Source organism: Alosa sapidissima, chromosome 10 (genome assembly GCF_018492685.1).
Source record: "Alosa sapidissima isolate fAloSap1 chromosome 10, fAloSap1.pri, whole genome shotgun sequence".
In the NCBI taxonomy this organism is placed as follows: Eukaryota; Metazoa; Chordata; class Actinopteri; order Clupeiformes; family Clupeidae; genus Alosa; species Alosa sapidissima.
Window position 1 is genome coordinate 17,371,685 of NC_055966.1, and position 24,150 is coordinate 17,395,834.

General features: G+C 43.3%; 1 protein-coding gene and 1 long non-coding RNA gene across 6 annotated transcripts in view; both read right to left on the reverse strand.

Annotated features, from left to right (window-relative positions):
* Positions 1 to 24,150, reverse strand: part of LOC121720483 (polycomb protein SCMH1-like) — a 39,213-nt gene that overhangs the window by 10,454 nt on the left and 4,609 nt on the right. For 4 of the 5 annotated variants that reach the window (XM_042106584.1, XM_042106585.1, XM_042106582.1 and 1 more), the window contains 5 exons: positions 18,510 to 18,744; positions 18,191 to 18,279; positions 17,001 to 17,247; positions 1,806 to 2,059; positions 1,423 to 1,605 (listed from right to left, as the gene is read on the reverse strand). In XM_042106584.1, coding sequence (XP_041962518.1) covers positions 1,423 to 1,605; positions 1,806 to 2,059; positions 17,001 to 17,247; positions 18,191 to 18,279; positions 18,510 to 18,744 — 1,008 coding nt within the window. The remainder of the gene's footprint in view (positions 1 to 1,422; positions 1,606 to 1,805; positions 2,060 to 17,000; positions 17,248 to 18,190; positions 18,280 to 18,509; positions 18,745 to 24,150) is intronic. The other variant, XM_042106586.1, reaches the window with a different exon arrangement.
* LOC121720485 lies at positions 2,952 to 15,950 on the reverse strand. Its single transcript, XR_006034565.1, has 3 exons — positions 15,939 to 15,950; positions 7,921 to 7,925; positions 2,952 to 3,290 (listed from the first exon to the last, which is right to left on the reverse strand). It is a non-coding gene; the product is annotated as an uncharacterized LOC121720485 (long non-coding RNA).

The following is a 24,150-nucleotide window of genomic DNA, read 5'->3' on the forward strand; positions in this document are numbered from 1 at the left end:
CGTTTGTCAAACGGAGGTTCTACCCTTCGGATGATTCAGATATGATGCTAACCTGCGGACCTTATACTGACCTTAAACGGACCTATGTGTGAACGACATACACACACATTACAGAATCTCCGTGTGGTTGTCGATTGAGGGGTGGGAGCTTGCAGAGTTCGCATATGACGCAGAATATATGCGGCTGCTGTCACAGCTGCTGTTTTTGTTTACAAAATGTATGCATTATGTAGGCTAAAGAAGAAAAATCTATTGTGCGTAGGCTAATACTTACTTGAAGCTGACCTACAGTATTTGCATGTGTGCTTCAAATAAACACATTTATCTGTTTTCAACGTTATGTAGCGGAATTACTTGGCTATGGAGCCCAAATCTGGTTTGCGTTGGAGAGAGCATGCACAAACTTTATGGTACCAGCCAATTCAGTAGGCTAACTCAAGACTTCAAGGCCATCATATACAACGTTTTTAAACAACAAACAAAACACTAACATAACAGTGAAGTGGTTCGTTTTTTCATGGTTTATTTTTCCAAAAGCATCCTCTCCCCATGTGTCTATATTGCATTTACGTAAGCTTGGAACAAAGTTGGGTTTTCTTCGTTTTCATTTTCTCTAGGCATATTTATTCTCAACAATATCGGGCTCAGCAGTGAGGTCATGAGAAGGCTATCTGGCTACTAGGCTACTGCCTTTTCAGCGCCTTCTGCTTATGATGATTTGGTCTTTTGAATTCTTTTGGCCTTGCGATGCGGTTGTAGGCTACATCAACATGTCTCTTGCCATTCCCTTCACGTGTTCTATCACAATGATGTCTGCATCTTTCCAGGTCGGAGATTTTCTGGACAGCACTATGCCACTCCATCATGACACTGCCATTTATGGCCTTAAGTCAGATTTAAGTGCCCCCACCATATAGACGCACAAAAGAAACGTCATCAACACGCCCTCTCACTAGGTGTGAATTTTAACTGCATGTCCTACACTTCGTTCAGACACAGTACATTTACATAATGTCCGGAGGAAATACTAGGGGGGGAGCAGTAGAACAACCGGCTAAGTTCGGACTTCCATATGACCGTTTATGTTGTTTATGATATACGGCCGTTTAACATCGGCAGAACCTCCGGTCTTACACGTATGTCTGAAAGCCCTATGTTTGCTTGTGTGTGTGTGTGTGTTCGTATTTGTATATGTGTGTTTGTGTTTGCTTAGATGTCAATAACAAAATGCATGCCAAAACAAGCTTTCATTTAAGTTAAATGACAATCACAGAGAATCACTGCATGTACACCGATCTAAAGTTCACTTCTAAACCAAGGGATTTAAAGCGTTCCAGTTCTAAACCAAATACTAAGAAACCACAGCATCCACTGAGGGAGAGACTCTTTGCATGTAAAGAGATGAAGCTGGGCTGAGGTCACCTTGCTGCCGGGTTTGGGGCCTCTCTTCTTTGGGATCTTGATGGGCACGTCAGCCTGGCCCGCCTGCACCTGCTGCAGCCGCTGGGTCCAGTTGGCTGGCACACGACCACGGGGTTTGGTGGCCGGCCGTCCAGGACCAGCCATTGCTCCGTCTAACCACGCCGCGCGTTTCGCCCAGCCAAGCTGTGGAAGAGAGAAAGAGACATACACACACACACACACACACACACACACACACACACACAGATATACCCAAGCACACACACACACAGTTAACAGATTGGACAATGGTATCATTATTATATTGATCAAACATTTAAGCTGCACTTCAGTCGTCCCCCCCCCCCCCCGTCCTCCTCCCTCTGTGTGTCCGCACTGCACACCTTGCTGCCGGGCTTGGGGCCTCTCTTCTTGGGGATTTTGACGGGGGGCTCCAGACTCTTCTCTGTGGCCTGTGCCTGGGTGGCCTGCGGCCCCAATTGCGCCCCCTTCTGGAGCCAGGCGTCGGGCAGTTTGGCTTTCTTGCGGCCCGGCTTGCGGCCCCTCTGCCCTGGGGGCCGGCCGGGCGTGGGGACCAATGCTGTCGTGACCTCCACCGTGCCGTCTGTTGGAGCTCCCAGAGATTTAGGCAGACCCACTGGAGAGGGAGAGGCACACAGAGAAAGAGAGAGAGACAGAGAGAGAGAGACAGAGAGAGAGAGAGAGACATTTTTTTAAAACTCTTGATGTCTTGATGTGGACCTAGGACACCTAGGCAAATTACTCCAGCAAAGCTGAACCTGACAACACCTCATAAGTAAGTAAATAAGCACATAAAAAAGTTGATGATGACGACGATGACGATGATGATGATGATGATGATGATAAGGGGTGGTTGATGGATGGATGGAAATGGAAGAAAAACAGTAAAAGGCTTGAGAGGTTAGAGGAATGAATATGGAGATGCTGTTTGCGTAAGGATGAGTATCTCACCTGCAGTCAATATCAGCCTTTACGATAATTACATTACTGTTCTGCTCAAACATAGGTCCTGACATTTTAAGAAATGACTACAGTAGTAATATGAGTACCACCTATTTGACTGCGGTGTGGTGCTGCAATCTACCTAAGTATGTTTCTCTGAAGCGTGCTTTTAATGAGTTTTTAACTAGCGATGCACTGATTGATCGTGATTTTCATGAGATCGGCCATGACCGGAGACCGGCCGGTCAGTCTGAGATATGTCGATTTTATGCCGGTCAAATGCACTCGTGCGCCGCATGATTAACATCTCGCAACATCAGCAGCATACGTGCACGCGGCATGCACATGTAGGAAATCTCACGGATTAACCTGCAACATGTCAGCTGTATGGAAATTCTTCAGCGTGTGTGAAGAAGACAACAAGTTTGCAATATGGAAAAAAGAACAAGAAAAAAGTAGGGCGTGGAGGGACGACACCAAAAACCTTTGGCACAACCAATCTGATAAGACACTTGAAACAACATCAACATTACGTTGACAACATCAACGTAAATTGCGTGCCCACAGCTGAACCACAAGCACAGTAGAATGGAGTTAACCGATTGCGACATTAAAAAGAATCAAAGTTTAGCGATCATACATGATAATAAGATGTCAACAGTAGTGACATAGAGTAGGCCTAGTAGTTCTACTCCACTTAAATAAAATACTCAAACTATTTACTGCACGTAGACTAGGGCTATGACTTAATACCCTAGTTTAGCAGATTGGGAAGTGGATGTTGTGAAAGTGAAAATACGATATTAGAAAGGCAAACAAAAGTTAAAGTTGCTTTTGATATAGTAGCCTACAATGAAGAAAAACTGATGCTCTGAATATTGATTCAGCTGTCTCTGAAACTTTCTCTAACTGAATCATTTAACCGTAATTTGGATTACACCTGTTTTCATATATATGGCGGAGTACCTAATCAATCGCTATTAGCATTTATCCTTCCCTGTGTTTACGCAATACTCACAATTTTCCCTCGCCCTCCCATAAATGCATATGCATCAATGAAAGTATATTTCATGGCAGCATGTTCAAATGTATTATGAAAATCATGTTTTTGTATTTTTAGTTGGATATTGGATGTCAGAAGAAGAAAATGGTCGTTCCATAACACAGGTTATTTAGTAGTACGTGAATGTCCCACACTGGGCAGCATTATAGTTTGATACTGCAGCTGAAGTTAGACTTGAAGAAAAATCTGTCTGTTCACCTGTTCCATTTTTTTAACAGCCCAGGGCTCCAGAGTGCGACCAATTTGGTCGCATATGCGACCTAATTTTTCAAAAGTGCGACTAAAAAAAAATCGGAGGTCGCACCGGTGCGACCAGCTATTCGAGAGAGGAAAAAGTGTCCGCATTGAAACTCTACCTTTGGTTCAATAACAGACACATATTTGCCCAATATCGTGGTTTAAACAAATCACAGATAGTGAAGGGCGGGACCTCCCCTCTGATTGGCCGTGGCCCAGTGCCTGTGTGTAAATTTGAAAATATGTGTGCTGCAGAGAGAGAGAGAGAGAGGTCAGAGACCCGTCAGATAAACAGAGTGGATGTAGTTGCATTACAGTGTGGTCACATAGGCCGAAATAAATGTCCCCTCTCCCCACTGCCTTTCGGCGGCTGGCAGCAGCAAACCGTTCAGACGAGCCCGAGATGATGATCAAGTTTATCGTTGCCTACGATAGGCTTAATGAAACTTCCCTTCACCAAGTTCAGTCCGAAATAATTATTCACCGGAAAAATAGTTTGAACGTAAACCCGACGTACAGGAATGCCACTTGCGCCAAATTTATAGTCATTGCAGATGAAAAGACGTCTTAAAATTGCGAACAATGCATACAAGGCCTTCCCGAACGACAGAGATACAGATATCGCCGAAAAGGAGTGAGTCATCGACCGCAGTTACATGCAGGGAGTAACCCGGTTTTCAACAGCAATATCCGTTTTGCGCGCGAGTTGTGTAAACTCATTCTGATGGCATCAATCAATTTAATCCGGTATTTGGCGCAAACCGAATATCGCTGCTACATTTAAAGCCCGATGTCAGGACCACTTGGCTCAAAGTAGAGCTGACATAGGGGAGACCACACTGAACTTAATGTTTAAATATGATGTTAGTTTATTAACGAATGATTTGTCCGAAGTCAGTAAATGGTAAGCAAACCAAAAGTGTCGTGCATATCAGTATGATGTAAGTGTAAAGCAAAAAGGTGAACGGGCAAGGAGCGACGACCACAGCCAGCCTCTCGTCAGGCCAAGGTAGCAGAAAGAGAGAGCGAGCCGACTGGAAGGCGGTGATTTTAAAGACCCGCTCATCGGCCCACCAATTAGCGCGGCACGGCCCACAGCAACAGCTCCACCTAAAGGCGACAGAACAGCAGCAGTAGGAAATGCAGGCTGGATTCCCACACAGGGCCAAGTCAGGGAGAGACACACCCAGCACGGCATAGCCGGGCGTGACATCACTCCCCCCCAAAAAAACAGAGGCCCACGTTAGCGGGACTCTGGATTCATAATTAAACACTCCCAACCACCAAAGTAACAAATAAATATTAAACTAAACTCATTCACACTGGAATACCCATACACACTTAATCGTGCACATTCACTCATTTATCGTGTGAACACAACTGTCACAACCCATAAACAACACTGACCACTCTCACCCCAGATCTCCACCGTTTCTTACCACCCAGCAAAATCCTGGCGCCTAGGATAGCTAATTAAGGGAGGACAGAGACGAGACAAAGACATGGTAGAAAAAGGACAACATCATATCAACTCATCCGGGCCAAGAAAGCGCATCTGCTAACACATTCTCAGCGGCACTCTATTAGACAGTAGATTGGGCTGCATGAGACACTGTAAAGACAAAACATCAGAAATTAAAATCTTTAAATGAGTATGTTGTACCCCATCCAAATGCCCCAAAATGCTATCCAAACTAGCCAACATCTGTGTATTATTTAGCCAAGGCTGCAGAACCGCACCATCTGGACCCTGCACCCCCATCCGCCGCCTGAGAAGCGTCGGGTGCATCCTAGCCAGCCCCACAGGTCTATAAGCAGTCTTATCTCCCACCACCCGCAATGGTGAGGAACAATACGATTTTGATAGGTCGACAGGACAGCTCTGTGTTTTCCTTCTGCGCTCAGAAATGGACACCACACAGCCGCCCACCGACACCTCTTGCACAACAGCACATGGAATAGCGCATCCAGCCCCCAATGCAGAACCCGGAATTGACAACGGCGCAACCCTTCGACCACCAGAGCTAAACACCCCTGCCGCAAGATCACACCGTCGCTTCAACTCTGTCCGCGCCACACACAGATTTCCACTAGCCAATTTCCCAGCCAAAAACAATCTTCGGCGAAAGCCATACACATAATCGGCCAAATCTTCAGGTGGCTCCACACCACCTTCTAACTCATGGCTCACTGATAGAAAGGTGCGCATTTTGTGCCCAAAAACTAAGTCGTTAGGGCTAAACCCCGTGCTCTCCTGTACTACCGCACGGGCCGCCAGTAATAGCCACGGTAAGCCCTCTTCCCAATCTCTCTTAAGTTCAACACAATAAGCACGCAACAACGATTTCAATGTGGCATGAAAACGTTCCAGAGCCCCCTGGCTCTGGGCATGATATGCACTGCTTAAATTATGTTTTACTCGCAGTTCTTTTAACGCTGCCGCAAATGTCTTGGACGTAAAATTTGACCCACGATCGCTTTGGATTACTTTTGGTAGGCCAAAAATGGATACAAACTGAGATAAAGCCTTCACAATTGATCTCGTGGTTATAGTCCTTAGGGCATATGCCGCAGGGTAGCGTGTCGCTTGGCACATCACAGTGAAAAGATAAACACTGCCAGACTTTGACGGTGGCAAAGGGCCCACACAATCTATGACCAGATGTTCAAACGGAGTGCCCACGGACCAAATGGGTTGTAGCGGCGCAGGTTTAATCGAAATATTTGGTTTACCAGCAATTTGACAAGCATGGCAACCTTTTACGAAACTTGCTATGTCCCGTCTTATCCTTGGCCAATAGAAATGCTGCAATACACGATTGTACGTTTTCCTCACCCCAAAATGGCCAGACGCTTCCCCGTGCGCTGTTTTTAAGACTAAGTCTCGGTATTTTACAGGCATCACCACCTGCAACACCTGATCTGCCACATCAGTGTCTGCCAGAGGTGACCACCTGCGCAGCAACAAACCATTTTGGATCAGATAACCATGATCGACATTATCCTCGCCAGAGGCCAAAGCGAAATACTTTTCGAGAGTAGAATCATTCTTTTGAGCTTCAATTACCTCACTGAGAGATAACGGTGCTGGTAAATCTGGGACAAACATTTTAACTCTATTAGCCCTAGATACGTCAGATGGATTCACTGTCTGAGCGCGAGCCATTGCTCGCGTCACCGCGCAGGCAGTGAACACCTCTGGAAAATCTTTAAGACTTTTGTCCAGCTCAGCTGATGGCGTTGGAACTGTTTTGACCACGGGAGGCGGACATAACCTCTCCGGCCACACACAATCCCCTCCCAAATTATTTCCGATGATCACGTCAATATTTTCAACAGGTAGAGTCGGACGTACAGCTATAGTCACCTCTCCATTCACAAACCCAGACTGCAACTGAATTTGATGCAATGGCACTGGAAACGGTTGGAGCCCAATTCCTCGAATTAACACAAAACTCCCAGTATGAGACAAAGCGGAGAAAGGCAGGGCCGATTGGCAAATGAAACTCTCCGAAGCTCCAGTGTCACGTAATATTTTAACTGGTACTCTATGAGCATCTCCTACCAGTGAAACAAACCCTTCAGTGATGAAAGGAGCGTAATCAGACACTGAGATTTTAGGTTCATCACACAACATTTTAGAATGCTCAGGGTCTGTTTGAGTCCCATTTAACTTAACATTCCTCAACTGTACGGCAGGAATCGACGAGGCACAGGCAACATCTCTGACATGGCTTACTTTACTCTTGTTACGGGCACTCAAGACTGGACATTCATTTTTCCAATGACCCAATTCAAAACAATAATTGCACTGACTGTCGGCATCACTTTCCCGTGTTCTGTTATGAGGCGCAGGATAGGACCTCCCAGGAGGACCAGCATTAACGCGGACAGATCGATTTTCCCTGCGATTATCGTAACGCGGAGAAAAGTCCCGCATATGATTTCTATGCGTCAATACATATCCATCAGCGAGGACAGCAGCCTCGGCAGCTGTCTTCACCTGATGTTCGTTTAAATATGTAGCAATCCGTTCGGGCAAGATGTTCTTAAACTGTTCCAAAATAACTAAATCGCACAAGTCATTAAACGAATCAATCCCCTCCGCTGAGCGCCAGCGATGAAAAAAGCTACTAAGCTCTCTGGCCACATCAGCGTGAGTTTGTTTTTCCGACTTTCTCCAATTGCGAAAGCGTTGTCTATATGCCTCAGGAATTAGTTCATAGCACTTCAACACAGCCTCTTTTACTGATCGGTAACTCTTTCTTTCTACAAAAGGCAGTGCCACAAATGCCTCTTGTGCGCGACCAACTAAAACCGTTTGTAACAACAACGTTTTGTCCTCATCGCTCCAATTCTGGTCGGCAGCAACATTTTCAAACAATGAGAAAAATATGTCCGGATCACGTTCGTTGAATTTTGGAAGAAACTTTATCATATTTGCTAAACCGGATTGCAGGGTGGAATTTCCACCTGTTTTACCTTCGGCCACCAGCTTAAGCCTGGTGCGCTCAAGTTCACGAGCCTGCTCCTGTTCATACTCCAAACGCTTCAGTTTTTCCATTTCAAACAAACGATCTTTTTCTCTTTCGATAGACTCCATTCTCATGCGTTCTAACTCTTGGTCTAACTCCCATTTCTTTTGCTCCCTCTCTTGTTCCATTTCCAGTTTCTTTTGCTCAAATTCAAATCTCCTTTGCTCTATATCAAATTTCTTTTGATCCAATTGCATCTGCAAAAGTAATTTTTGTTGCTCATAGGTCAATTCATTACTTTTGGCCGAGGAACTTGGAACAGACGGGTCTGTTGGAAATGTCGTTGGTGGGGTAAGCTCTGCCGGAGTACCCCCAGGCAACACCTGATTTTCTTTCAAACGATCACAAATAAAATCTATTAATTGATCTTTCTTTGCTGCTTTTGGCAGTGTCAGTTCAATCCCATAATGATCTGCAACATTCACTAATTGCTCTTTTGTTAGCGCCACTAACAAACTCTCTGAAGGAGCAGCCAAAAAGTCCTCCAACGCGCTCATTATACAGTCTATTCAATAAACGATCACCAGTATGTATACTATTAAAATCAAACTAAATATAGGCATTCCAGTTACTCTTACCCAACCACATACAAACAATTTTGCAAAGTGAAAAAACAGTTCAAGCAGCAGAGCAAACAAATCACGGAGCTCTCCCCCTAAACATTTTCCCCCCAACTATACAAACCTATCTTCACACTGAGTCCAAGAATCAGGATAATTTACTCACCGATACCGACAGAGACGTACTGCCCCGACCAAAGCCAATTCAGCCGGTTCTCTACGGCGGTGCCCTGGTCCAGACTCCAGTGACAACACAACCTAAATCCCAACGCGGAAGCGCTCTAGCACGGGGATAACGATAGCTCCACAAGATTAGTCGCCCCACTACATAAACAGCAATCGCACCTTACAAACAAAGTGGCTGCACTAAATGCTCCAATCTACAAAGTAATGCTACCCAATTAACCTCAAATCCAAAGTTAAACCAAAAGGATCAGCGCAGATCTCCCCAAAACAAAGCATTCGGCGAAAAGCCGGTAGGCCTCAAACTACGCCCACTGGTTTCATTCACAAAATCACGCCGATGACGTAGCTACACACCGCACTACGCTGCCATAGCCGACAGTGGGAATCAAAGTAGACTATACGTACCAATATTCGGGATCAAAATGTATCGGATCGAGCCCCCATATGTCAGGACCACTTGGCTCAAAGTAGAGCTGACATAGGGGAGACCAGACATGTGGACTCGAGTCACATGACTTGGACTCGAGTCAGACTCGAGTCATGATTTTAATGACTTCAGACTTGACTTGATAAAATTCGGCATGACTTGCGACTCGACTTGGACTTGAATACTATTCACTCAAGACTTGACTCGGACTTTGCCTCTTTGACTTGTGATGACTTGAAATGTCTCGAATCAAAAACTAAATTTCCTGATCGTGTACCAGTCAACCCAGAGACGCTTTCCTGCGACTAAAAATAAATAAATAGCGGAGACAAGCGGACAGAGCACAGTTCAGTAGCTTACTGCCACTACCCTCACACGCGTTACGCACTGTGTGTAGGGCACCAAGAGACAGAGGAAGGACCAACATTTAGCCAATCACTAGTAGCTTTACTGCAAATTGATTTGCACTCTTGTTAGAGAACGTTTGTCAAAAAACACCAACAGCATGTTACATAAAGATGATACTTTTCGAGTCCTCTCCATTAAGATCCAACTTAAACTTATGCTAGGCTACTGCATTTAATTGAGAACACATCTAAGCACGCACGAGAGGGAGAGAAAACGAGTAGGTTCCAGCTGGCTTGTCATTGTTGATGATGATTGATATCTTCTTTTAAATATAAGAAACATATAAAAAGAAATCGTGGAGGCAACAAGTACGAGATTAGAGGAGATTGTGAATCCGGTTCTCACTAGTCTACTATACTGTTATAAACTATGAGATCCAGGTCACTATGACATAGCTGCACTCACTGTGATTTGGAAAGTGGACAAGAATATTATGAAGAGTTGTCTTTGCCTTGTGTAATGGAACTGGTGAGTCTTGAAGTATTCAATAATTTATTTACATGAAGCACATGATATGCCGATTGAAACGCATTCCACTCAGCTACTGTAGCTAGGTGGCTACTGGCTACCAGGCTCATAATTCACTTTTAATTGCAAACAGAAAATGTCAAGCAAGCATCATGTCATACATGTTTCTCTTTCCAAAGGAATGAAAGCTGTTTGTGCCAACTTAATATCATGCTTATCATTGTTAATATTGTGCTATACATGTGGCACAAACAATGTTTGAGTTTGTGGACTAGCCATAGGCTATATTTGAACGGAGCTGGTAAAAAAAGATCATTATGAGAACGTGTGGACAGTGCACAATGGGCTTAAAGTGACAGTGCACAATTTACAAATTAGATAAACAGCATCAAATGTGTAGTATTTCTTAAGAAATTAATACTTTAAAACACAATTACTGTCATTATTATCTTTTAAATAATATAAAAGTGTTGACCTTGGCTTCCCTTATGAGTCACCACTGGCAGACAGCCTAATAAATTGTTTGCAGGCAAATCTGTGGCCTAGCGCAGTGAAATACCATCAGTCAAATTATTACTCATCCTTACAGTGGGCTCCGCAATTTGGAAAAACATTATATATATTTGCAGCTGTGCTGAGTGTCATGTAGCTATCCGTTTTGTACAGATTACTCAGGTATGCACATGTGTATATTACACAGGTATGCACATGCATATGTCGTAAAAGATTACAAGACAGAAACATTGAACATATTGTAATCTGTATTTATAAAAAAAAAATACTGTGGATTAGATGGAAGTGCTAAAATTATGATCGATAGTCTAATAATGGCATTATTAAGTGAAGAGTACCTGATGACTTGTTCAGGACTTGAAAAAGATTGGGACTTGGACTTGGACTCGACTTGGCTTTGATGTGACTTGGACTTGGACTCGACTTGCCCTTCTCTGTATTTACTTGGGACTTGACTTGGACTTGACTGCTAAGACTTGGGACTTACTTGTGACTTGCCAAACAGTGACTTGGTCCCACCTCTGGGGGAGACCACACTGAACTTAATGTTTAAATATGATGTTAGTTTATTAACGAATGATTTGTCCGAAGTCAGTAAATGGTAAGCAAACCAAAAGTGTCGTGCATATCAGTATGATGTAAGTGTAAAGCAAAAAGGTGAACGGGCAAGGAGCGACGACCACAGCCAGCCTCTCGTCAGGCCAAGGTAGCAGAAAGAGAGAGCGAGCCGACTGGAAGGCGGTGATTTTAAAGACCCGCTCATCGGCCCACCAATTAGCGCGGCACGGCCCACAGCAACAGCTCCACCTAAAGGCGACAGAACAGCAGCAGTAGGAAATGCAGGCTGGATTCCCACACAGGGCCAAGTCAGGGAGAGACACACCCAGCACGGCATAGCCGGGCGTGACACCGAATATTCCCTGCATGTATAACTGTGGTCATTGTGTACGGTGAATTGAATGGACACATTTAGATCGAGCATAGTAAGTCATTGCAATAGCCTATAATAATAGGCCTACCATTTCGTTACTGCATTAATCATAGTGATGTTCTTATTGAAAAATTAAAAATACTAAAATTAAAAACTAAATTGCATTGTGGGGCTGTCAAATGATTATTGCAATCATCATTGCAAAATCACATAAAAATCCCCCAGGCTACTTGGAACATCTCTTTAAATTGTGCTCAAATACATTTCTATGGAAGATGCTAGCATGGCGAGCTGGTTTAGCCAAGGCCTAAAGATCATGAAGGATAGTATGTAAGACATTGAGCCATGAGATGTGCAGTTTGAAGCCCTTAAAAAACGTGCACTGTTAATTTACTCACTGTTATTTTTATTTAATTCATCTTGAGATGTTTTAAGTTTAAATTTCAGCTCAGTGAAGCACTTAAAGCACCAACACTTCATTAAGTTACTTTTCTTGTAGAATTGTAAATCATAAGTCACAGGACAACCTATATAGGACAGTAACTAAGGAAGAAAAGTGAACCTGCTGCAGTGTTAAATGCGATGTGGTTGAAAATTTGGGTGCACCTAACTTTTGTGCTGGTGCACCTAAGAAAAAAAGTTAGGCGCACCAGTGCAACCAGTGCAAAAAGTTAGTCTGGAGGCCTGCAGCCATTCCATTACTTAGTTAAGTTAATTACATTTCTATGTTAAATTATTATATTAAAGAAATTATAGAAAATAAATCTTAGTGTGTCCTGTAAAGTTGTTAGAAAAAATGGTCAAACTCTATGAAAAATCGGAAATCGGAATCGGGCCTGAAAATTGCAATCGGTGCATTAAAGGTCAAACAAAACCAAAAGTAGTCTGCACATCAAAGAACACACACACACACACATGCAAACACAAAACCACGGAAGTACACTACCACACTGCAGAGATGGCTGGATGATGACATCAAATAGAACTTCCACATACCACCTAAACAAGCTTTCGGGGTATCTGTACGTATCCTGCTTCTATCAAATCAACCTCAGGAACTGCATCCACAGACAAAACTGTAGGTCCAACATATAGTAACATGATGACTGGATGTACAAAATGTAAACAAAAGCATTTGATCAAATGGCAGTTAAAAAAATCCCATGACAGAAAAGAAATAGGTACATGGCCAAGAGAACTTAATGGCTTGAACAAGGCATGATGGGTAATGGTGTAACACATGGTAACACGATGACATGATGGCTGCACACAGTACAAAATCTAGAATGCCAGCATTTAGCTGTTCTTGATAAGTATTGCTAACGAGTCCATGGGTATGTGTCACTACAATATTGCTTCAAAGATAGAAGCGTATACTGTGCATTCACACACAGTCTTCCTAATCCCAATGTCAAACGCATGCACTCACACACACACACACGCACGCACGCGCACACACACACACACACACTATGCACACAGATGGCCAGACAGCGGACTGAGTAGGCTTTTTTTTTTTGTTCCAAGCCAAACTGACCCATTTCACTTCTCAACAAAGAGACAACTTGTGTTACACATTCCTCCAGGCTGGGCACTAAACGGATGGCTTCAGTCGACAGAGAGAGCGAAGCGCCGAGATGAGAAAAAGGACAGAGCCAGATAAACAAAGCTTACTCTTACTATAGAAATCCACACTAATAACCAACAGCGATCCGATCAGCAAAACACAATAGCTTACTCTGCTGCACTCAAGAGTGAAAGCTACTCCAGCAGTTCTTTCAGAGACGGAACTTTTTCAAAATATATAAATAAACAAATAAAGCAGATAGAGGCAGAAGAGTGTAATACCTGCAGGTACTGGGATGCTGCTGGACAGTCTGCTCTGCGGCTTTAAAGGTCAGTTTTGGTCAGTTGGAGAGGGATGAGCCACACGCACTCTAGGCTAACCCTCGGACAATCTACGGTTCAGTGTGAGTAGGAGGTCTGTGTGTGTGCGTGTGAGAGTCAGTGCGAGTCACTTTTTTTCCCTTAACAATGCTTCCTTCCTGCCTGTGGTTTGGTATCTCACACAGTTGTGGAGTTGAGGACTCAAAAACAATGTCTAGAAATTCTCGCCACACCTCACAGATCACACAGCAAAACTATTGTCAGCACATAATAAGCAGACATGGTTGCTTTTAAATAACAATCAAAAATATGTCTACAAATGTGTGCATATAAATGTGTGTGTGTGTGTGTGTGTTTGTGTGCGCGCACACCGCATGTATATGTGTGTGCACATGCTCTGCAGTTTACATGCCCCCTTTTTCTTGAGAGGGCCCCCTGATGATTTTGCATGTGAAGGCCTTGCAACCACAACAGCATGACACCCACACCCACACACATGCTTGCATGCACAGAAAGCTATAGAAGACATGCATGCACATAGAGACAGACACATGCACACACTAGCTCAGAGCCTGTGGATAATGCCACCATTTCTAGCCCGGCCCTGCATACTCCTACAGGTACACATACATCTTTTTGATACACCAACACACACACACACAGCTTGTAGGGAGAACACTTGAAGCTTCTGTACGTATTAACATTTCTTCAGAGACAAATGGGTCAACATGCACAACCCTTTATAACAACAATCTAACAAACACACACACACACACACCAAAAAGCTTACCAAGTTCAGATGAGGCTCCAGTTCACAGTCTTTTGAGAATGGAAGCTTTTCTCCAGTGACTCATCCTCCTGTCCTTCCTTTCATTTTCTACTTATTTCCCTCTCTCTCTCTCACACACACTCTCTCTCTCTCTCTCTCTCTGTGTCTACGGTCCACGTGCAGTGGAGAGGAAGAGGAGAGTGGTCTTCCTGCGGCCCAGCTGTCCTGGGAATCACCCCGTCCTCATGTCCTTTGCTTACCCTCGCCGCACACTCACAGCTCCTCCTTTCACTCTTTCCTCTCTCTCTCTCTCTTTCTCTCTCTCCCCCTCTCCCTCAACCACTATCTCTCTCTCCCTCCCTTTCTGTCTCTCTCTCTCTCCCTCCCCCCTTCCCCCAGTCACTCTCTCCATCACCCTCAATCAGTGTCTCTAATATTGTGCATCCCTATCTAGTTCCACACCAACGTGACTCACACAAAAACAGTCTGTCTGGCAAACATTCACAGTTTTTGGTATCTCGAAATTAATGTCATTAGCCTGAATAAAAAATTACATTTTCCAACGTATCTATTAGAGAAAGCAATAAACCCATAGCCACCCATAGCCAGGGGGTCCGCAAAATAATTTGCTTAAAATTATAAAGTTGAGTTTTATTATTTTAAAAATTAATATCTACAGATAATGCCCCTTTTCACCCATAAAACAAGCAAATTGTGTCTATTTGCTCCTACCCACATTTCACCTTTCTTAGGTCATGAAGAACCATTCCAACTACTGCTTAGCTTGGCTTATTTGTTAGCCAGCTAGCTGATGAATGTGTAGAAATGTTTGAGTCAGTCCATGTTGTAAAGTGACGTAAAATCCAAAACTGACAAAAGACGAAGTTGCACATCTGGCAAAAAACATGGGATAATGGACCTGGCCACAACTTCAGAAAATACAAATGGCAAACTTAAATGTTACGGTTATGAGGGGGTCCTCGGAAAATGTTCTCCCTCCAAAAGGGGTCCTTGGAACCAAAAACATTGAGAACCCCTGCTTTAGTCTTTCTGCTCACACACAGAAACACACACAAATACACCATTCATCTCCACCTCTCAGCATGCCCCTGATGGCCCTTGAGTGTGAGTGAGTGTGTGAGTGCCCGTATGAGGCCCATCGCTGAGCACAGAGTGTGACGGGGCAGAGCGATGCCAGCTGGTCCGGTGCCAGGTCCTTACGAAGCAAAACTGTAAAAAAAAAAAGCCTGCCCAAATCCACCACTCTTTCCCTATGTTTCCACCTTCTCTCCCTATTTAACCCTCTCTCTCTCCCTCCCCAACTCTCTACTCCCTCTCTTTTCCACCCCATTTCTCTCCATTTCTCCTTCTCTCTCTCCCTTCTCACCTGCCTCCCTTATACATTTCCCGCTCAAATTATTTCATGCTTTTCCAAACTTTATTTACACTATCATTGCCTCTCCTCAAGGGCCCCCGATTTCTCACCCTCAAGTCTGCCATCTAAACCAATATTATATGAAGCAGGTTTGGCATTGCTCCTTGAATACCATGCACACAGAGCCCTATCACCTAAGTGTTGTAGTCCTACACCTCGACCAGAGGTCTTACAGACCAAGAAATTAACTAAACAACAAAACAGGGAACATTTTACCCTCAGTAAGAAACTTCTTTCACCCCAATTTAAGGCAATCTGAATGGGACCAATGTACCAACAACAAGCTATTCTAAATGTATCCTACTGTAAGGAAGAGACTATTTTTTTCTTTTCAATCCAGACACGATCAAATAGTCTATACCAGATGCTGTATAGGACATTCAAGATTCACTCATGGCTTTCTATTGAGTGGTGAAGATCCTCCATTATGCCAATTTTGCAAGACGCCCTTGTCAGTGAGACATATGTTGATCTGTTGCCCTGCCTTGACAACCAAAAGATAACATTAAAATTCAAGATAAAATTCTATTGCTGATGCTTTTAGTAAGGTCCCACCTTTGAAGGTTTTAGAATATGTTATTAGCATATATTTTAAGAAACATATTTAAGTTTCTATAACACACAATGCTCTGGCCATTAAATAGCCTTAGTTGCCTTAATTAATTCAATTAAACAAACAAACAAACACCCCAATTTAACAATGCCAAGCCCCCTGTGGAGCCAGAGATCACATCTTATTAGCTAGTTGGTCCTCCCAGTGTATAGCTTCTGCCCAAGCACTCACTCAAACGTACCCTACAGAGAGAGGAGGACGAGTCAGGAGTCAGAGAACAGTACCCTCTCTGATAATACTTGTATTAACCTGACTCACCAGCAGGGGTCGCTATTTACATTACAATAAGAAGTGTGATGTCACTCCCACAATTTAGGTGACATATTCTCAGTACAGGAGCAGTCACCTCTGACAGATGAGAATGGAGCAGATCTCTATAGAGATCTGATGAGCAAAGTCTGAGTACAGAAGAGTCTTTTCCATAGTGAAGTACATCTATGGCTTTTTAACTTACCATAACCAAGGCCATTGCAATTGATTGATTAATTCAATATGAGTGACAGTAAGCGACAGACAAGACACAAAGACCAAGAAAACACATCCACAAACATGAGGAGCAGATAGCGGGGGGGGGGTGGCTGACCTTTGGTGCCGGGCGGCTGCAGGTTGTCTCCAGTCATGGCGCACCAGCCCACAGGGAAGATGTCGCGTGAGTCGTAGCGGCAGTAGTAGTCGAAGGCGCCGCGCCAGCCGTCGAAGGTGACCAGCACCTCCACGCCGCGCAGTGCCCCAACGGTGGCGGGGCAGATGAAGTGCGGGTTCTTGCGGTCCACTGCCTCCAGCTTCATGCCCACCTGGAAGGAGTTCTGCTCTGGGACGGGCGGCTCCTGCTGGGAACCAACCAATCGGGAGACAGAGGAGGAAGGTGGTGGAAGAGGAGGAGAGAGGGGGAAAGAGAGAGAACTTGTTTTTTTTCAATAACTTATTTAAATATAATCCAGTAGGAGGATCAGGATAATACCCGTGTTTATTAGTAATAGTCACTTTTGAAAAAGCTGATTGTTACAGTTTTATTATTTTATGTTTCTTCTTTTTTCTTTTTCTCTATTATTGTGTTATTTGCTCCAAATGTAAAGCACTTTAAGCTGCATTCTGTGTATGAAGGTGCTATACAAATAAAGCTTATTATCATTACTACTACTATTATCATTATTATTATTAATATTATCATATGGTAATGAATAATGCAAAACATATCACCCATCAAATTGATTCATGTCATTGCATTTGATGGTTGGTATAAAATTCTAGAAGCCTCTGGTACTAAATTTTGTAGACAAAGGCTTTGGATTCCTGTCTCACAGGCAGGCTACAGCAGGCACGTAACTGATGCGTTCCATTCACAGAGACCCAGAGAGAAGAAATACTCTTTTCATATTGGCTGGTAGGGTGGTTATTAATTCTGTATTAGTTCCTTCTGGTTAAAAAGTTGAATCACCATTTCATATCAATTCTCATTTGAATGGTAACTGTAAGAACCATAGTAAACGATGGTTGAACCTGGAAACAGGTTACGGAACAGTAGAATCAACTGTAAACAAGCTAACCGCCCACTGTTATCACGATCAGGACCAAAGAACAACAAACTGAACAAGTCGGCTTCTTTTTTATACTGAACCGCTTGTTTCCTTTGTGTGCTATAAAGAAGTGAATGAATGGACTCAGCTACGCGTCATGGAGTTCTTTGCCTCCGTCATGGCGGCCGTTGACCCGTACATAATTAGCTTACACTATTATCAATGGAACTGGTTGATTAGTGTGTGGGACAGGTACCTTGTGAAAGATACGTGCCGGGGCCATCTCAGCTCCATTGAGGGTTTTCAGCAGGAACATGGGCCACGACGAGGCGTTCAGGCGAAAGCCTAAACACAACACATTCAAAACAAACACAGCTTTGTTGTGTATCATGTTTACAAAAAATACATGTCTTATGAGTGACACCTCGAGGACATTTCTGAGAGCCTATTTCTCAGGACCTCCCTCCTGTTCTGACCTCACTGGAGTGATATAACCCAAACTACACAATCAAAAAATCATGAGTGACGAATATTTTTTAAAACGATGAGATGTTTGTTGTTGTAAATGAACTCACCCAGAGGGGGCTGAAGCATGCCTCCATTCTTCTCGCAGCTGCCGATGGGCTGGATCTCAGACGAGTCCACAAGGCGCCAAAAGTCGTTCTTATTGTCGCTGCCATCGAGCCGGAGGCGGAGGCGAGCGCCCGTCAGCCCCACCACTGTGGCGATGCAGGTGGAGGTGGTGTTCCGCGGGTCCTGTGCCTCCAGCTTCATGCCCGCTTTGAACTCGTTCAGCGGAGGGGTGGTGCTCTGCAGGGAGAGGGGGTATAAGGATGATTGGGGGGGCCAAACTACCTGTTGGCAGATGTCGAAGTCTCATTAAAAGCTACCTATCGCCCCTGAAGGTTGTGCAACACACTATTAGGTAAAGGGTACATTTTTGTCCATGCCATTTTCATTTGTTTTATAACCTAAAATATTTTGTTGAATGAAGAGTCAAAAGCAAAGTATGGTTAGCATTCCAGTTAATTATAACTAGGAAAATAATTCACTCCTCAACAGACTAGAACTCATTAATCATCTCCAGAAAGGAAAAACCCTGACATCCAGGCTACGCTGGCTCCACAACTGAAGCGCTCCATTTGCAGAGCGTAAAACAGTTTTAGAAGACTGGTCTAAATTGTTGCAGCAGATACTTTGCGAATGCAACGCTTTAGTTACATGACTGGTGTAGACTCGGTGTGATTAAGTCCCTTCAAAGCTATTGGCTGCATGAGCAAACCCTGAACAGGTTTCCTTGGAATACTGGCTCTACCATCTGACACAGTCTACCCAATAAACCTGGCAGACACCTTTAAAGGGATACAGCCCATCCAATTCTTTGTGATTCTAGCATATCTGTTGGCTTTTGGTTCAAACACACACACACACAGTTGTGTTGCCGTCCAGGAAATGTTTGATAAGTAAAATAAAGAGTAATAAATAAGATACATGATCCTGACAACGGATCAATATATTGCCAGAGAGACTGGCATCCCATGACAGAAAGCAGACAGAGACACAGTCAGAGACAGTCTATACCTATTTCACTTGTTCTTTGCTTATCAGAGAGGATAAGCGGATTTGATCGACATTGCCAGTGCATCACTCTTTGTGCCTCCTTGCCTGTGCCTGTTGAGGTGTCCATGACTCTGGCAGCCTTGACAGGGACATCAAGGAGGTGGTCATCCCCCAGCCCCCACACCCCCTCAATACCAGTGCAACACTCACCTCCACCATCACTGGCTATCGTACCCCCCCCCCCCCCCACACACACACACACACACATGGCTATCACGAACAAAGAGGTGACAACGACCTCAGTCAACAGCCATCAGACACACAGATCCCAGATGCACCCCTCCCCCTCCCCTCACACCCCCCATCATCACAGCAGATCAAGTAAGAGCTCAACTAAACTTCACCTCAATAAGGCAGCAGGGCCTGACAGACTGTGTCCAAGGCTACTCAAGGCCTGTGCTGCTGAACTGGGGGAGCCACTGAAACACATCTTCAATTTGAGTCTACGCCAAGACTAGTTCCAACATTGTGGAAGACATCATGTCTCAACCCCGTCCCTAAGAAGCCACACCCTAGTGAGCTTAATGGCTACAGACCTGTCGCTCTAACATTCCATGTGATGAAGACAATGGAGCGACTGGTGTTAGGTATGCTCAGACCCCAGGTACGCCATGCACTAGACCCGTTACAGTTTGCATACCAGGAGAAAGTGGGCGTGGACGATGCCATCACTTATCTTCTACACAGGACACATTCTCACCTAGACAAGGGGAAAAGTGCTGTGAGAATCATGTTCTTTGATTGCTCAAGTGCTTTTAACACCATCCAACCCCTCAGACTGGGAGACAAGCTCTTGCAGATGGGTGTGGACGCTCACCTGGTAACCTGGATTACAGATTACCTGACCGAGCGACCACAGTTCGTCAGACTGAAGAACTGTCTCCCTGACACTGTCTCCCTGACACGCTACCAGTCTCCATTGATGGGGGCAATGTGGAGGTGGTAAGCACCTACAAGTATCTGGGTCTCCACCTGGACAACTGGACTGGTCAGCCAACACTGACGCACTCTACAAGAAAGGGCAGAGCAGGCTGTACTTCATGAGGAGGCTGCGGTCCTTCAATGTGTGCAGCAAGCTCCTCAGGATGTTCTACCAGTCTGTTGTTGCCAGCGTCCTCTTCTATGCAGTGGTATGCTGGGGAGGAAGCACAAAGAAGGATGTGGGGCGACTTGACAGGCTGGTAAGGAAAGCTGGCTCTGTAGTGGGAGCTGAACTGGATTGCATTACTTCAATATCTGACAAAAGGACCCTGAACAAACTGATCAACATCTTGGACAATGAGTGTCATCCACTCCACAGCACTATTGTAAACCAGAAGAGCCGGATCAGCTGGAGACTTCGCTCACTGCCTTGCACAACAGACAGACTGAGGAAGTAATTTGTCCCCAGGGCCATTGAACTGTTCGTTGCTTCACTTAAGGGAAGAGGAGAGATAGACTTCTCCGCATAGTCTGTCTGCCTCTTTACCCCCTCCATGTTTGGATACTGTCTGTCCTCAAGCCACTTTTTACCACTGTTTTTCTGCCTCACTGTTTGCGTGCTATATTAGCACATATGCACAACCCCTCCCTCCATGCCACAGCTGAATTATGGCCACACTTATACCTTTTCTTAATATAGTGATATATATATATATATACAACCCCAAAACAGAAAAAGTTGGGACATTGTGTAAAATGTGAATAAAAACAGATTGTAATAATCTGCAACTTTCTTAAACTCATATAGACATATCAAATGTTGAAAATGACAAATTTGACTATTTCATGGAAAATATATGTTAATTTCGAATTTGATACCAGCAACATGTTTCAAAAAAAGTTGGGACGGGGCTAACAAAATGCTGGAAAAGTTGTGTAATGATAAATAAAACAAAAGGAGGAATATTTCACAACTAATTAAGGTAACTGGCAACACGATTGAGTATGAAAAAGAGCAACCCAGAGAGGCCGGGTCTCTTAGAAGTAAAGATGTAGGGGTATTTATCACTCTGTGTAAACCTGTGTGCACAAATGATGAAACAATGTAATTTTAATGTTTCTTAAGATGCAATTGTGAAGTATTTGGGCAGTTCATCATCTACAGGACATAATATTATTAGAACATTCAGAGAATCCAGAGAAAATTCGCAAACAAGGGAAAGAGCTGAAAAACAAATTGGATGGCTGTGGTCTTCTTATCTGGGCCTAAAATGGACTGAGGTAACATGGAAAAAGGTCCTGTGTTTAGACCAATCAAAATTTGCCATTCTTTTTGAAAGTCATGGACTCATCTGGGCTAAAGAGGAGAGGGCCTATCCAAGTATACAACCTATCCAACTTCTTTTAGTGTTCAGTTCAAAACCCAACATCTAAGATGGTGTGGAGGAGCATTAGTGCGTACAGCATGGGCATCTTGCACATTTGGCAAAGCACAATCAATTCTGAATGATGTATACAGGTTTTGAGCAACATATACTCCCATCCAGGCAATGTATGTTCCAGGGAAGACCTTGAATATTTCAGGAAAAAAATAGCAAAATTAATTCTACAGATATTTAAATAGTATTTCTCCATAAATGATGAGTCCAGGTGCTAAAATGGCCTGTCTGCAGTCCAGATATGTTAAATTAGGTGCATAATGGAATGAAAAACATGACTTAGAATACAACATACTGTTGAGAAACTGAAATCCTATATCGGGGAGTAATGGGACAACATTTCATTCTCAAAACTCTAGCAACTGGTCTCCTCAGTTCCTAAACATTTACAAAATTTTGTTTATTGAAGAGTTGAAGTAGCACAGTGGTAAACATGCTCCCGTCCCAACTTTTTTTGAAACATGTTGCTGGCATCAAATTCAAAATTAACATATATTTTCCATGAAATAGTCCAACTTTTCATTTTCAACATTTGATATATTGTCTATGTTCTTTTTGCTCATAAATATTGGTTTACAAGACTTGTATATTACCACATTCTGTTTTTATTTGCATTTTACACAATGTCCCAACTTTTTCTGTTTTGGGGTTGTAGATATATATATATATATATATATATATAGATATATAGATATATATAGATATAGTTTTTTTCTTATATTACCTTGCCTACGCGCTGATATGTCCATATTTATTTTATGCTGGTCTCTATTTATCACTTTATTCTTGCACTGTTTGACTTACTCATTTGCACCATCACCACGACACTCACTCACACGGAGCACCTTACCTTACCTTACTATGCACAGAGAATCACAGTCTTTGCAAGCGCCTCTTGATTAATCACCCACTATGTGGATACTGTTTTTAGAATTGATTTAGATGAAGTGTTATTTAGTATAATTTGTATTTTAGTATATTCTTTATCTTCTACTGTCCTTATTGCTTAGTTGTGTATTTTATATTATATACATTTAATTACTTTTTTCTGCTGTTAGTGAATGCGTGTGTGATGTCTGTATGCTACTGAGACCTTGAATTTCTCCTGGGGGCTGGGGATCAATAAAGTATCTATCTATCTATCTATCAACACATAAGGGCATACTGTACAATAACTAAAAACCTTTACAGGTGTGATTTCACCAGATCATTAAGCCTACAGGGACCCAATCACAGCCCGAGCAGCAAAGTCAACGATGTCTCTCTACAGAACACGTCCACCAACATAGTAAGATGGATCAGGGGCCGGTTCCCCAAAACGTTCTTATCGCTAAGTAGTTCTTAACCTATTCCTTAATCTCTCTCTTAACGTTATGGCACGATTTACGACACGTTCGTACGCGTTCGTACGTAAAGTATACAGTATATTCTGTAAGTCACACGTTTATAAGGTTGGTCTGGACCATTCGTAAGCTCTCTCAGGGCTTAAAATTCATTTTTCAAAATGGGGGGGAATTCCCCCCTTAGGTTATTCATGTAGGGGGGATTTACACAATTTGGGGGGGAGGGGGGGTCGATTCTGATACCAAGTCAAGAATTGCGATTTCAATACTTCGATACTTTTTTAAAAAAAGTGTTTGATTTTGGGGCCCCCACCACCCTGACGTCATCAGTAATATATACTGTAGTGGGATCATTCACAACAGTGTACATCCTAGATTCTGCTTGACTCTCTCCACACACACAAACACACACTGAAAATGATAGCTTATGTGATATGTTTCTATCATATATTTTTGAATTCATATAGAGTGTATTTATTTAATAATGCATTTAGCATTTTACTAGTAATTACTAGTAGCTAAACATATTTAGTAATTTGAATGCCTCATATTGACGTTTAACCTATAACACTTAGGCATATCTTTAATGTGGTGTGTAGGTCCAATTGAGTGCACATTGCTGATGAGTAGGTGTAATTGAGTGCCTGTCACTTACTCACTGAAAATACGTGAGAGTAATTCTATGGAGTAATTAGCCCCCCTTCAACCTGACGGTTTTAGGCTATAGTCGCTAGTGAATAAAAGTTGTGCATAGTGCGGTATGTGTATGCAAATTATTATGTTTTCTATGTCATTAGATACAATAAATGTTCAAAAAACTAACATGTCGAAGACAATCTTTCTGGGATGAAGTGTTGACGTGACCTGAGCTAGCAGGATCGTTACCAAGGAGC